The sequence below is a fragment of the Lipomyces tetrasporus genome (assembly GCF_029532465.1).
Source record: "Lipomyces tetrasporus strain NRRL Y-64009 chromosome Unknown POJ06scaffold_4, whole genome shotgun sequence".
Lineage (NCBI taxonomy): Eukaryota > Fungi > Ascomycota > Lipomycetes > Lipomycetales > Lipomycetaceae > Lipomyces > Lipomyces tetrasporus.
In genome coordinates this window covers 1,630,471-1,645,078 of record NW_026611599.1, presented here as the reverse complement: position 1 = coordinate 1,645,078, position 14,608 = coordinate 1,630,471, and the positions used below count along the sequence as shown (strand labels likewise).

Below are 14,608 nucleotides of genomic sequence, written 5' to 3'. Positions count from 1 at the left end.
ATCAATATCGCACATTTCAGAGAACTATAACTCTGAAGTCAATATGTAATGAGACCTGTCATCGACAATGGTAACAACCACAGTAGGTTCCCGCCGATGACAGATGTGCTTTCCCTACTTTCAAATTCTGCACCTAAGACGAGGAAGTTGTTCAATAGACAACAAATGACGGCACGGCATTGATGAACGGCTTGAATTTGTACAAACTATATGCAATTCACACACACACAACAACCTGTCCCACCGATATTTTGTTTCCCTGTATATTTGTATATGACAACGATCCCATTTTAAGCCGACTCGCGAAGACCCTCTTTGAACTCCTTCAGCGCCTTGGCGGTTCCGTGAAGAGCGTGTCCTACGTGCGATCAATAACTCATTCACCAGCTGGTGGAGGAATAAATTTATACATACTGTGGTTTCTTCGGAACTTGGGGTCAACGCCCTTGAGGGATGGATACCTCGACGTCTTAGGCTTCTTGATACCATTCTAATTAAACCAGCATTAGTTCTCTCGTCGATTGATAAACCATTCGTAGTACAATATGTGACATACGCGGTGAGCCTTCTTGGTCTGATTGTGATTTGTGTGATTCTTAGACTTAGACATTGTGAAGTACTATATCCTAACCATTCTCATTGCGATTGTAGGCGAAAATGCCAGTAGTCATGCGGGCCAGCAAAAAATAACAGGCAACCTTGGGCCCTCGCTTCGGACGGATAACACGCGGCGTAGAATTAAGTACCCTCACTGAAACCGTCGACCGATGACATAGCTGCTCTATCAAACTGCATAGTCCCCGGATAGCCGACAATTGCATGCACTTCAAATCTTCACTAGCATGGCCTTATTACTACTTCGAGCTGTTCGCGTTGTCCAGTTGACGTTCTCCTGAATAGAAAGCCCAAGATTGCCAATTGCTCGTGTCACCGATGTTGACTGACATCGCCGCCCAAAATCACAAATACGCTATTAGTACACGTTCCCAGTATCGACTACTCAAAGGTCTCCTCAAAATCTCACATACCTCTTGTAAAATACGAAGGGATCGCCAGGTGGTGATTTAAGATATTGAAGCGATGACTACATATGGCGCTTCACGATGTCGTAGCAGAGGGTCGCAACAGTTGGTGGAATGTGACTGCGGTCTCATCGATTAGGGTTCAGCCCTACAACTGTGCGGCGCGAGACAAGTCACGTGCATATTTATGCGGGGCGCAGCTATTTAACTAGAGAGATTTAGCTGCCTGTTGCATTGCATTTCATAATACATAGTTGGGATACCATGCCCGTAACAATTCGGTACCCACATGTCTCGATCGAATTCTGCACAGCATGCAAGTGGAATCTTCGAGCTGCATGGTAAGTGTCGACGGCTTCGTTGCGAGGCATGCGTTGGCTTATTGACGGCATAAAGTGCTGACGAACGAATGATAGGTATGCTCAGGAGCTGTTGTCAACGTTTTCGACCGAGTTGGGTGAAGTTTCAATGATTCCAGGCAGCGGCGGGACTTTTATCGTGCGGTTAACGCCCAATGCGGACGCAGATGAAATCGTTATCTGGAATCGCAAAGACAAGAACGGATTTCCAGGTGAGTGGCATTCTGAAAAGTGTAATTGGCGGATTACGTCTTAACGGGTGCCCAGATTCGAAAGATCTAAAACGATTGGTCCGCGACATATTGTTTCCTGCGCGCGATTTAGGTCATGTCGATCGTCATGCGAAGGAAGGAACGTCAGCAAAACCGCCGCAGTCTGCGACACTGAGTTACGCAGACACCAGTTCTGCAGAACAGCAGTTGCCAACAGCTACTACGGCGATGAGAGACGAAAAGAGCACGGAGAAGATCTTGGATGACGATGGCGATGTATGCTTAGATTGCAGCACGCCGTGAAAATGGATAAGATTCCGCACAGGTTGGCGTTATTGGAGACTTAGCCCCTTCGGTGCCGTCTTGAGAATGCAAAAGTATAAGTTAATCCGGCGCAATTGTTGCACAGCCACTTATGTGCCTAGTGTAAGATCTCGATAAATTAACGGCGTTTGTAGATACAGATACAACTAAGTACTACTTCGTCGAAATCACCTGCCAGCGAGCATAACGGCCGGGCAGCATGAGCCGCACAAGTGTGAGGAACTAACCCTAACATCGGACATGAGCCGCAAATGGGGCAGGATCAGATGCGCTGATGTCTTAATCTAGCCAGCTGCGACTGTACGTATGTGCTGGATCAGCATCATGTATGAGCAGTAACAAGAAGTCTGTTTTCGAGAAATTAATTGGCTGTAGTAACAGATACAGACAACAGCACAGTACAACTTATGGCGTCATTTCGACGTCTGTCCCAGTATCGCAATTAAGCGCGCGCGTGCGCACATCTCTCCATCCTCCAGGAATGATTTAGTAAATGCCCGATACCAACAGTGGCTGAACATAGGTTTGGCCCAGTATTATTGCTCCGCAACTGTTTCATCTATACTTGAAGTAGTCGTAGTTATTATAACACGGAGGGCAGATCTTTTCGGATATTGCGGGTGTACCCCTGATTCTTGCTGAAACAGTTGAATCCGCCCGTGTAGTCTTCGGTGATTGATGTGATTTCGTTAATAACGAGAAGGAGATCACATGCGTAGTTTATTTGAGAAACCTGCGCGCTATATTACGTACGCGTCCTGAGTAAGATGGGAAAGGAGAGCAGGTCCCCAACGCATCACGCGCTGTTTGTGCAATTCACTATTGGCAGGCCCAGTCGATCTGACTGTGATTATGGCAATAGTCGTTCCGTAGTATTCCGATAGGCGATGTGTGAGCCGATTATCTGGAGTGTTCGATATCTATGCAAACGCAACGGCTTACGCCTAGAATGTCTAAGATATCTCGGTTTGCAGCATAAATTCGATAGCGTAAAGGGTAGCCATATAACCAACAGATCATTGACAACCTTGTCCTTCACGTACAGTGCAGCTGCCAAATGCACGGAGAATTGCAGGACGCACCGTAGGTCATAATCCTGCAGCAATATGAGAACTGACGCAGATTTACACCTCACTACAAGCAGACATCTCCATTTTCTTGCCAGGATGCCGGTAGCCAACAATCTCACATTAAGAAAACAAATCGGATTCATTTCATTCCAATCCATTCATTCATCCGCGCACGTCAAAGTTGCAGGGACGACAGACATACAACACATAGTCATTCATATTTTCTCATCGCCAATTCAACAATTACTTCTCGCCTTCAACAAAACAATAATTTAGTGCATCATCAAGCACAGTAAGCTCAAACATCGCACCCTTTTCCACCGCTTAACGCACTCCATAATAGGACATAGCGACAAACGGACAAAGGAGACGAAAGCGTAGGACAACGAATAAAGAGGTAGAAAAATTTAGAAAAAGAGCAAACAAAAAAATCACAATGCAAGCCGATTTAGAGACGCACAACGAAAAAAAAAAATAAGCGTTTATATATAATACGAAAAAGACAACAAACTAATGAAATAGCACACATTCATAGCAAGTAAACTGAAGAGAGAACAAAAAGCTACATGAAACGAAAACAACGCAAGAACGAGAATTATATACAAGCAAGAAAACACGCAAAAACGCAAACACTAACGAACAATTCTGAAACAACGGGGGACACTGGCAAGTATATAGGTGTTTCCTAACCAATAGGAAGAGGAGTAGATAGGAAAAGATGCACTAAATGATTCAAGGTCCTCCATATTTTACAATTACAGATGCCTGCTAAAGAAGTCGCAGTACAAGATCACGCTCGCGCGATGCACGGTGGAATAGTGGATGAAAGGATTATTCATGCTTGATGGCTACTTCGAAGCTTTCTTTTGCTTCCGGGGTGTCGATCCCATTCCCGCATATCCGTACTTCGGCTTCTTCTCAGCTGGCTTTAAAATCTGCGCGAAAAATCATTAGTATTCACTCCATTTGGCCACGAATTGCTCGTATTATACACACCTGGAAGGAGCATAATAGGCTCTCGTCCACACTCATCATGGCACCCGCGTTATCAAACTCTCCGCAGTAATTAGGCGCCGAAAACAACGTCACAAGCTGACGTTTTGAAAAGAACTCGTAGCCGTCCTCGACGACTTGATGAGCTCTGCAAATCAGATCCATATCATGCTTTTGCAAAAATCGCGAAACGACATCAGGTCCAAACGTAAATGAGACCCCGCGATCGTTTTCGTTCCAGCCTGTTATATCCTTGTCAGGATCGGACCAGAGAAGATCGCACAGCAGGCCAGAATCGGGAATATCGGTTGGCCGCATGATTCGTCTGATCTGCTCCATGTTGTTGAGGTCGGGCGAGAGACCTCCATGCATGGTGAAAATTTTCTCGTCGATTATAGCGGCGATGGGGAGGCAGTTGAAGCAGTCGGTGAACGTCTTCCATAGCTTGATGTTGTATCTTCGCTTGCCTATTGCGCGGGAGCGCGTGTTAGTAGGATTGAACAGTGAGGCGTGCAATACCCACAACAAGTTCTACATACATTCGTCATAGAAGCCATAGATACGATTGATTGACGCGCATTCATGATTCCCACGGAGAATGAAGAAGTTTTCTGGATATTTGATTTTGTATGCCAACAGCAAACATATGGTTTCCAAGGACTGCTTTCCTCTGTCGACGTAGTCACCTAGGAATAGGTAGTTCGCCTCTGGAGGGAATCCGCCGTACTCGAACAATCTAAGAAGATCATAGTACTGGCCGTGAATATCGCCTGTACTGGACGTTAGCTTGTACTATTTTTTAACGACGAATGACTAGGCGTGCCGGCAGGTGCCAGTGGACACGATTGTGAGAAGTGGGACTCATCACACATACCGCAAATCTGGACATGACAGCGTTAGCAATCGGATCAAACTGGGCACACTACCAGACACATACCTTGATAGGAGCCTCGAGTTCTAATAGGATCGGCTGTTGAATGAATATTTCACGGGCCTTCGTACACAGATATCTGATTTCGTTTTCCAGGAGCTGGACATGGTTGCCGGGTCTGCTGCCTCGCACTTCTAGTAGACGGTCGACGATGGAATCGAGATCAATTTCAGCAGAGTCAGTCATTTAGACGGTAGCGAGCGACAAGGGGTGGGGCGAGCAGCAGAGACGGGAGAGGGCAGAGCTTGATGTCGACGAGCGGGCTGTGGCGGAGAGGATTACGCGGGCAACCTGAGGACGGGCGACAGACGGAAGTGTTATGGCAGGCGAGTCAGGATGGCGAGAGAATACCCTAACCCCTGGCGGTTTGTGCCACTCCCTGGATTAGTTCATCTGCCTCACCGCGGATAACCCCAACCCTGCCGACCCCCTTTGTCGGTTTACGCTACAACTTGGCCCTTCATCTCTCAGTCCTAGAGTCTTTTACGTTACGCGTCATGTGAATACTGTAATTGGTACTGCTGGGTGCGAGATCGAGCAATCGCCCCGACTTGAGCGCAATTGCAACCGCTAATCGCTGCACTGAAAGCGAGCTGTGCTATACCCCGTGTTTGACTTCTGCTGCCAGCAGTACTCGCGGCATTACGTAGTTATAATATGTTTATATCTATGTGTACCATTAGTACGTCGTTCGACATTTCGTCGTATGTATCGGTACATGTCGATACAACGCGTGTCAGATTTGACAAGTCCAGTCATCTCGAGTCTGAATTCACGCGCACGAGTTCGCGCGTTCCCGGATTATTTTCGGGTCACGGGGCGCAATTCGAGGTCAGCCGGTAGCGTCCGACCACCAAGTCGCGCCTCAGAGCGTTTACCAAGTGCAGCCCGACAATAATCATAATATAACAACGTAAAGCCAATCCATTTACTGTATATCTATCCGTTCCAAACAATTTTTCAAATTTAAAATACCCAGGTCGTCAAACGTGTCGTCTGCAACATACATCATCATAAAAACATCATGTCGCAGTATGCTTCATGTCCCGTATAACCTTTTCCAACCGTCGACGCTCCTCAAACTCGGCCTTCATGGCTGCCGCGTGATCGCCTTTCATCTCTGCCACTAGCTTCCGGAACTCCTTGCGCAAAACACCTATCGTCGCGCTTTCTGACTGGCTCACGGTGCCGTTCGGGTTGATGTTTTCTGTATTACTACTGCCGTTCGTGTGGCTAGCGAGCACTTTCACTCTGTTATCCAGTATCTTTGCTTCCAGTCGCTCGTTCTTGTCACGTAAGGACGCAATTTCTCGTTCGAGATGGACCCTCTCGTTTTCGTACTCGAGAGATCGGCCCATGAGATTTTCGTAGCTTGAGACTAAACCACGCAATTCGTTTTGAAGAATTGTAATCTTTCTTTGTGGATCTTCCGTGCCATTCACCCCACTGTCGGCCAGATGTTCATTAGATACAGTAGTGCTTGGCAGCACCGACTTCAATGATGAGGACTGCACAGAGTTGCGGTTGGATTTCTTCGTGTCCATTTCGGCAAGCCGCTCATTCAAAGACGCGTTCTGCATAAGAATCGTCTCGAATTCTGCAGCGTGCTGCTCAGCTTGCACTGCCATATCAGTCTCAAACTGCGCAACCTGTTCCAGCAATTTGATATTCTCGGCTTGCAGTTTCTCAACATCAGCTGCAGACGTAGATTCTGGGATCTGTGGTGAGGGTGCCACTTGTCGCTGGAGCTTTTCGAGCTCCTGTGCATGCTTCTCGTCAGTTTGTGTGTGAAGGTCAAGTTGGTATTGCAGTTCCGACTGTGTCTGTAATAATTGCGATTGCACATTCTCCAGCTCCAAACGAATCTCGTCCTGCTGACCCCTCTGCTTGGCGGAGATGTCGAGCACCGACGCTTCCAGCTCTCCAACCGCCTGCAGCAAACTTTCCTTTTCATTGCGTTCCGACTCAATATCCTGGTGCAATTTTTCACCATCTTTCTTTGACACCTCTAGGGCATATGTGATTGAGGAGACGATTTGGTTGTGCTCTTCCAGCGTCACCGTCGGCTCTCGGGACAAACTTGTCAATCTGTCCTCTGTCTCATGTCGCCATAACGCTTCTGGGAAGAGCTTATTGAATTGATTCTGTATCGCGCCTGTGAATGAGTCGGCATCTGCTGTCAATCCGGATGTGTCCGCAATCAATAACGAATCGACATCAAACTGTAGCTCTATCGGCTGTCCGTGAACTGAACACAGTGAATCCGAGGACTCTAAGATCGAAGAGACTGGAAACACATATGACTCGGCTGTAAATTCCAGTAATGATGTGTAATGACTTAGTAGCGTTGATTGCGATGCGATGAGCTGTTTCTGGATGCGCATTATCTCGGACACCAGATCGTTTGTGAATTGCGTAGGTACGTCCGTAGTTGAGCCATTGTCGGCGCCGGACGCGGAAGGCAGCTTTTTAAGTGACTTTACTACCGCTTCCATGGAGGTTTGCAAAAAGTATTGTCTGTCCAGTGATTCGAGGTAAGTTGAAAGTCGCGGCATTTCCTTAGTACATGTTAGCCGACATTACTAACATCGACCTCGTAAATCTAATGAAAGCGCAAAACAAATGCAGTATCAAACAAAAAATCCACAATATACCTCTCTGATTTGCCCAATATCTTGGGGCACAGGAGACGAGGTCGCGCAAATAAGGCTGCCGTCATGCGCGTCGCCGGCAATAACGCCGTCTAGAACGGCGTCTCGCAGGGCAGCGAGCGTTGCGGACCGCTGCATTCTCGAACGTAAGACAATATCGAATCGCAGGAATATACGTATTTACGTTCGGATTTCAGCAAAGGAGGTCTATATCGCCGGGATAGGAGCTAAGTTGGCCGGACGTCATCCTGTAAACAATGTTGGTTGTTACCGTAGTAGACGCGTAAAGGTAGTGACCGGCTGCGGCTGAGTTTGCGGCCCTGAATAAGCGACTCTGGGGAGGTAGGGTTAGGCTATAGATGGAGTCTGCATAAGTGCGCCCCGGTGGTGCATATGTGCTGTGTTTACTTTGTCGCGCGAGCTAGGTAGAGGAGTCCACGCGCTATTGTGGTGGCAGCATTTACGGTAATATAGATATCAATTATAGTAGGTAGTATGATATTGCGAGCATGCTCATTCTTTCTGTAATTTTCCGCCACCATGCCCTCCCGATTTGCCGTCCATTTGTGTGGCCGATGTCGAGGTTTCGTCATTGAGCGCAGATTGCCCCTTTTTTTTTCAGCGAACAAGCCCTGAGCCCTGCAAACCGCGTGCGCATGCCCCTCGCCTTCGATCCCTTCGACATTCATATTGACCATTGTCTATACCCCACAACCAACCAACCAACCCACCCACCGCAACCTGTTGTCGTCTTCTATTTCTCGTATCTGCGTGTGAACACTCTCGTCAGTCCACTGAGCTGCTATCCGGGCCCTCTGCCTGCGGCAATGATGACTTCCGCCACGGTAAGTCCTAACTAATGTGTGGCTAGAGCAGCCAACGCGATAGCTGTTCCTCGCTAACTGCCATTGCAGGTTCCTCCATTGCTACGTCGGTCGACTCAGGACGATCATATTCCTCGGGGAAGCTCGCTCAACCACAATTTCCGCATGGCCAACACCGCGCCTGCGACTCCGCCGCATATCATACCTGAAACCAATCAATTCGCGATGGCTCGATCTTTCCCCTTGGAGCACTCCATTTCCGCGCCTGGACAGACGTCCTCAGTTGCCATGTATGGACCAGCTTTCTCTTCGACTAAGTCTACTTCCTCCACTACATCGTCTGCTTCCACAGTCTCCTCTATAGGTTCGCTGAGCGCCACGTCTATGCCCTCAGCGCCGCCTACGCCCTCTTCGCTGCTCTCCAATAGACCACCGCTCACAGGCGCATCGCTATTCCAGATCTCCCTCACGTTCATCTCCCGCTTGGCCGCCGTCCAAGGCCTCGCCGTTTACCTTGCGCACGCGCGAATGCCGTCACCAACAGACACTTCATCCATGCTCTTTTCGGCGTCGTATTTCGACACGGCAATTACGCCGGACGCTTCGTCTGCGAGCGAACTACAGCTCAGGGCCTCCCCCATGGCCAGAACAGTATCTAATGACATCGACCCTGTCACGCAGTTATGGCGCTTTTTTCGACAAGGCACCTCGCTCTGTGTGCTTTTCAACGCCCTCAATCGCTGCATAATGCTGGAAAACGGGATAGACGCCACTTCAGATTCTGACCTTATCGTGCCCGATCCACGTGTCCTCGCGCCTTCACAGCAGGATCTCAAAACATGCAAGCGTGGCGTGTACGAGTTTGTCAATGCCTGCAAGTCACGCTTGAGGTTCGCGGACGATGACTTGTTCACCGTCACGAACGTGTTTTCGGACGACACTACTCAGCTGCTACAGGTGACGCGTACCGTCAGTCTAGTTCTGGACGCTTGGGAGTCGCGTCAGCGTCTGCTAGGCGATGGCGAGGACATCGACTCGCTGGAAGACGACGCGTCTTCAAACACGGACAGCGGGGAATCTGCACCTGGCGACCTCCGCTCCAAAGTCATGCAAGAATTGCTGCATACAGAGCGGAAATATGTGCAAGATCTTGAGTTACTGCAAGGATACATGAAACTGCTTCAGGTCCAAGAAATTGTGTCCGCTGATACTATACATTTCTTATTCCCAAACCTAAACACTCTTGTTGATTGTCAGCGGAAGTTTCTGGTCGGAATTGAGACCAACTCGCGGTTACCTCCCGGCGCCCAACGGTTTGGCGCGTTCTTTCTTGGCATGGAGTCCGCTTTTTCTGTGTATGAGACCTACGCATCGCAACAGAAACAGGCATCCGATATCGCGATTCAGGAGGCGCCAAAGCTGGCAACCTTGAAGCATATGATTGAGCCTACGTACGAATTGCCGTCACTTTTGATTAAACCTATCCAGAGGATTTGCAAGTATCCATTGCTCTTGAAGGTACTATTTCTCGAGTTGCATGTTTTGAGCAGTCTGATAATGTAATGAATAGGAGCTGTTGAAGTATACTCCAGAGGAGGATGAATATTACTCTGAGCTGCTCGAAGGCTTCCACGCGATGAAGCGTGTCGCCAGTCGTGTGAACGAAACTCAGCGGCAAACTGAGAACAAGCAAGTTGCAATGTCCCTCTGCGCGCGGATCGACGACTGGAAGGGGCACAAGATTGAGCATTTCGGAGATCTATTGTATGACGGGCTATTCCGATGCGTTGAAGATGACAAGGAATATCATTACTACCTGTTTGAGTCCATACTTCTGTTCTGTAAGGAAGATACTGCACCTTCTGCTCTGCAGGTTGGTGGCCGCAGCGCGAGTAATGGGTCATCGAATAGCCATAGTGGGAGCAATGGGCTGGGCAGCGGCATGAGCACGTCTTCTCTGAGCACTATAACTTCCGCAACTTCGGGCGGGATTGCCGCGGCCAGGAAGAAGAAGCATATTCTACAGTCATCCGTTGGCAAGAAGTCGTCGTTTTCATCGTTTGCGTCAAATTATGCGGCCGGCGGTGGGGGGTCATTGACGTTCGAAGGCCGGGTATACGTCGAGAACATCATCAACGTTACGACCAAAATGACAACTGCCTCTCCGGGCGATCCAATATTGCACAACGGCTACATTATCACGATCCATTGGAAGCTCGACTCTTCGAGCGAGGTCAAACAATACTCCATCCGCTACCGTAGCGAAGAGACCATGCGCCAATGGGAATCCGCCATACGTCGCTTGATCACAGCACGGGGGCGACTACAACACCCCACGTCGTCACAGTTCACGCCATATCACGGTCACAACGGCCTATCAACGTCGTCACTCATGTCTTCGCAAACGCTCCTACAATTCCCATCGCACAGAGCGCCACGGCCAAGCTCTTCATCATCATCATCGTCAAGTGCAGATATGGCACCCCTTCTCCACAGTGTCCCATCAGGTCATCCTCAACCACACAGTCGCCCGCAACTGAACACCATCAAACTCAAGCTTTCGTTCCAGAATGACTCGTACTTATTGCTAATACCGGCCGCGGCAAGCTTCAAGGATGTGGCAAGCAAAATCGAGAAAAAACTGCGGATATGCAATGCTTCCGCATTCAACGACGTCGTGGCTAGTAATCGTGCGAGTGGAACAAACAGGCTCGGATATCGTCTTAAATACCGAGATGAAGATGGGGATTTGGTTGTGTTGGAGGGTGAAGACGACTGGGAGCTCGCGGCGGATAGCGGACCCGAGGAAGGTGTTGTGGAAGTCTGGGTTGTCTAAGGTGCTCTTAAAATTTACTTACTTCGGATGAGTTCGGCATATGTCACGGGTGGAATTCAACATTGGGTCTCGGGGACAGAGAAAAATTTGGGATTGGTGGGCTGGTTGGACTTGGTATATTCATGGGTATTCTGTCGGCACCTGGAGTTTGCTTTGGTCACTTTTTGCTTCCTTTGTTTTGTAGCATATGGTATTGTGAACCACATAGTTGAGAATATTGCTGACTACTTGGCATCACGAGATCGTTGAATTATTCGATGATGTTCTCAGTTTCGTTGAAGATTTTGCACATGGATAAGTAGTATTTGGGTGTAAACTCCTTATACACGACATAGAGTAAGTCATCTATTTGTGGTTAAATGTGTCGTTAGTTGATAAAAGTACATACGTAACGAAACCCAACAATAGAAAAACGATGGCACACGTAACATCATTAAACAGGTAATAGTTATCTAAAACATTACTACATATAACTACATGCTCACTGATTTACTAAAATTTATATACACCTAAGACCCGTGACTTTGCGTCGACAAGGTCAAAGCAAAACAATACAGGCAGAGAACTGGAAAGAAAAATGCTTCACTCATAATATAACTTGAAACTAGTGAGATCCAAAACAAGACTCAAGAAAAATGCTAGCCCTAAAAAAAAATACATTAGGGAACAAGGGAAGCATAACATCTATATAACAATATCCGATATCCCGCGATCTTGTCGGGTTGTCAGGCTAGGATAAATCTGCAAGTCTTTGTTCCCATGCCTGTTTATTCTCGGATACGTGATCAGCGGTATACTGCAATTCCGGCACGACAAGGGCGATTGCATCGAACAACGGTCCCGCGAACGCGTTTATGAAAAACAATTGTGACTTTGCAAGAGCTACCGCTTCTTTCTCATCCAGCGACAGTACTTTTGCCGGTTGCCTTGTTGCATTGGCGGGTTGCGCGGGAAGACTCGTTGTCAGGCCGACCTGTGCCTCCAAATCTGACATCTTCCTGAATTCCTCTTGAAGCACAGTTCCCCAATAAATTGAAATATCAAGCCGTCTTGCAACGTTACTGACATCCGCACACTTAATCAGCGTGGAACACAATAGCCTCTTCCGCAGTGCGTTCTCCTTGTCATCATCGCCCACTAAGACCGCGCCATCCCGGACAATGCTGTCCAGTCTCCGCATATAATCGAAGTGCAGCGCCATATCCGTCGCCAGCACCGCGTCGACTATAATATTTTTAATATTCTTTTCCTGCAGGGTTGGCCAGTAACGGGCGAGGAGCTGGTTGAATGCAGCGCAATGAAAAGATTCGAGCACGCTGCGGTCGTTGTACATCCTCGCGAGCGGCGAACGGGTTGCGATAAGGAACGCGTTGGTTACACCGGGGTGGCCAACATCATGGCCGATTGCGGCGACGAGTAATGCGAGAGCGTCGACGGGATCGAAGATTCGCGACACCGGCGAAGCCGCGATACCTTCTTGTTGCGACAGTGTGGAAGTGATATAGGGTGGGAGAGCCTTCATTGAGAGCAGAAACGAGAATGTGGCTTGCAGGACGTCAACAACGTGTCGGAAATTGTGGTACGGGTTCTGTGAATGATATGATGCTCTGAGCACGGAGATGAAGTGTTGTAAGCCACCTGGCGAAAGCACTAAATGCTGCACTTCAGGCATCGTGAAGGAGTGTTGGAAGATGTAGTACGCGCACTGTGTGAGCTCGTCGTCGGTGAGTTTATTTGCAGGGAAATCCCAGTCGCCGATGATGGACCGCAGGTATGGTTCGCGCTCGCGTGAGAGTAACATCGGAGTAACCGCGAGCTGATCGGGGTACGAGCTCTCGTCAAAGATCATAACATTGAACAGCGACTCAATCAGCCTCTCGTCGTCACCCCCGGTTGAGGTGCGCAAGGAGCCACCTATCCAGCCCGCCCTATTCGCTCCATGGGGCAGAATCCGGCATGTGTCGCGATAGAGTTGGACCAAGATGCCGCGTATCCGCGGCTCCTGTATGCTTCGATGTATGACGTCGATTGCGCCGAGGTCGATGTAGGTTGCCATCTCTGCCTCTTCGTCATCGACCAGAGCAACCGGGTACAGGCGCTTCGGCACGGAGGAAACCTTGTGAATGCGTTGCAGAAAGGTAGGACCATGTAAAGCATTTTTTTGGACGTGGTTGAGTTCCGGGTCCTGGGACGGCATGTCGATAAAGAGTACAACCCTTGTGGCGGCGTCAATGGTCGTCAGATGGTCGAGACAGGCCGCAGCCGAGGAGTGGGACGTGGCTGAGAAGGCGCGTGAGTGGAACTCGCAGGTATTTGGGCACTTGATAACATACCTTCTTTGAATACAGACACAATCTGAGTTAGATTGTGGGCGACGATGGTGTGCTCGTGCGCAATGGCCGACGTAAGCACATCGGCTGTCAGCGAGGCCGGAAAGCGCACGCGGTGGTCGAGGTAACATGCGTGGTAGACCGCCTGCATTTCGGACAGCGACAGCTAGATGAAGGACAGACGGCCCTCAGGCCCAAGCATCTGCTGGCGGCTTGCGGATGAGGTAGGAGTGACAGGCGAGATAAACAATCTATAATATTATATATAATATACCGGATATATTGTCAAGTGCAACAGCTTTAGCGCAGAAGTGCGGAGAGAACCGTCCGGCCGGGGGTTCGTCGATGGCCGGCAAGGACCGAGCTGTATGCAGGTAACAGCAAAAAACGACTGGTGATGGACGAGTGCCACCTGTCACGGTGCGCGGCCATGGCTGGGGCGACCCTAACCTCGCCGGAGAGAGCGTCCCCGCGGACGGAAACTTTAAGTCGAGTTAATCCGAGACCATGTCGTGCCGTGTGCGACACCAGCCGCAGGAGCTCGGCTCGGATCAAGCTCTGTGCCTTGAATCGGTATGCAACTAATACCAGGCAACGAGAAGCAAACAACGAGTAGTTACAGAATATCTAAACACCCATTCACAGCATTGAATGCAGCAGCCATCCCGTGAGGAAAACTTTTGCTGCAAGTCTCTCAGTCAGCAGCACAAAATAGCCAGACACTTTGACATCCTATTCGACTTTAGCCTGAATGCGGAGCACAGCATCCGCGAACTTGACGCCGGCATCTACCGCGGAAGTGTACTAGTTCCTTGTCCGCTGACCCAGATATCTAGCACACGTGATCATTACGATTTCATTCTAACACGTATTCACATAATTAAGTGAAGGGTCAGTCGATGCCGTATTTACCCAGTGTTCAATGCGCTACATTACAATACGTATGACATAGCCAAGGGCCGGAACCGCCCAATCGCCTCCAAATTCCGCAAACATTCTGTACATTCCTGTAATACAGGTCCGTCTCCGCACTCTTAATTAAATTCATATGCACGC

The 14,608-nt window shown here is 48.9% G+C and overlaps 6 protein-coding genes across 6 annotated transcripts; 2 read left to right on the top strand and 4 right to left on the bottom strand.

Moving 5' to 3' along the window:
* Positions 1-23: 23 nt before the first annotated feature.
* Positions 24-878, bottom strand: POJ06DRAFT_97856 (ribosomal L29e protein family-domain-containing protein). The gene is made up of 3 exons (XM_056191854.1): positions 557-878; positions 415-490; positions 24-358 (listed from the first exon to the last, which is right to left on the bottom strand). The coding sequence occupies exons 1-3, from the start codon at positions 608-610 to the stop codon at positions 291-293; spliced, it is 198 nt and encodes a 65-aa protein (XP_056044955.1). The 5' UTR covers positions 611-878; the 3' UTR covers positions 24-290.
* A 426-nt stretch (positions 879-1,304) lies between these two features.
* Positions 1,305-1,722, top strand: POJ06DRAFT_183635 (Rdx type Seleno protein; the record flags this gene model as incomplete). Its single annotated transcript, XM_056184759.1, has 3 exons — positions 1,305-1,363; positions 1,439-1,593; positions 1,649-1,722. Coding segments are annotated over 3 exons (288 nt in total), but the record flags the coding sequence as incomplete, so codon positions are not given.
* Positions 1,723-3,490: 1,768 nt separating this feature from the next.
* Positions 3,491-5,215, bottom strand: POJ06DRAFT_97811 (Metallo-dependent phosphatase-like protein). Its single transcript, XM_056191853.1, has 5 exons — positions 4,918-5,215; positions 4,855-4,861; positions 4,520-4,750; positions 3,984-4,447; positions 3,491-3,922 (listed from the first exon to the last, which is right to left on the bottom strand). Exons 1-5 carry the CDS (start codon positions 5,095-5,097, stop codon positions 3,836-3,838), a joined length of 969 nt encoding a protein of 322 aa, XP_056044953.1. The 5' UTR covers positions 5,098-5,215; the 3' UTR covers positions 3,491-3,835.
* Positions 5,216-5,829: 614 nt separating this feature from the next.
* Positions 5,830-7,840, bottom strand: POJ06DRAFT_221950 (uncharacterized protein). The gene is made up of 2 exons (XM_056185637.1): positions 7,566-7,840; positions 5,830-7,469 (listed from the first exon to the last, which is right to left on the bottom strand). Exons 1-2 carry the CDS (start codon positions 7,698-7,700, stop codon positions 5,934-5,936), a joined length of 1,671 nt encoding a protein of 556 aa, XP_056044952.1. The 5' UTR covers positions 7,701-7,840; the 3' UTR covers positions 5,830-5,933.
* A 552-nt stretch (positions 7,841-8,392) lies between these two features.
* POJ06DRAFT_267652 (uncharacterized protein) lies at positions 8,393-11,222 on the top strand (the record flags this gene model as incomplete). Its single annotated transcript, XM_056189254.1, has 3 exons — positions 8,393-8,407; positions 8,477-9,904; positions 9,957-11,222. The coding sequence occupies 3 exons, from the start codon at positions 8,393-8,395 to the stop codon at positions 11,220-11,222; spliced, it is 2,709 nt and encodes a 902-aa protein (XP_056044951.1).
* A 489-nt stretch (positions 11,223-11,711) lies between these two features.
* POJ06DRAFT_97780 (uncharacterized protein) lies at positions 11,712-13,983 on the bottom strand. The gene is made up of 2 exons (XM_056191852.1): positions 13,556-13,983; positions 11,712-13,502 (listed from the first exon to the last, which is right to left on the bottom strand). Exons 1-2 carry the CDS (start codon positions 13,701-13,703, stop codon positions 11,953-11,955), a joined length of 1,698 nt encoding a protein of 565 aa, XP_056044950.1. The 5' UTR covers positions 13,704-13,983; the 3' UTR covers positions 11,712-11,952.
* Between the last annotated feature and the right edge of the window lie 625 nt (positions 13,984-14,608).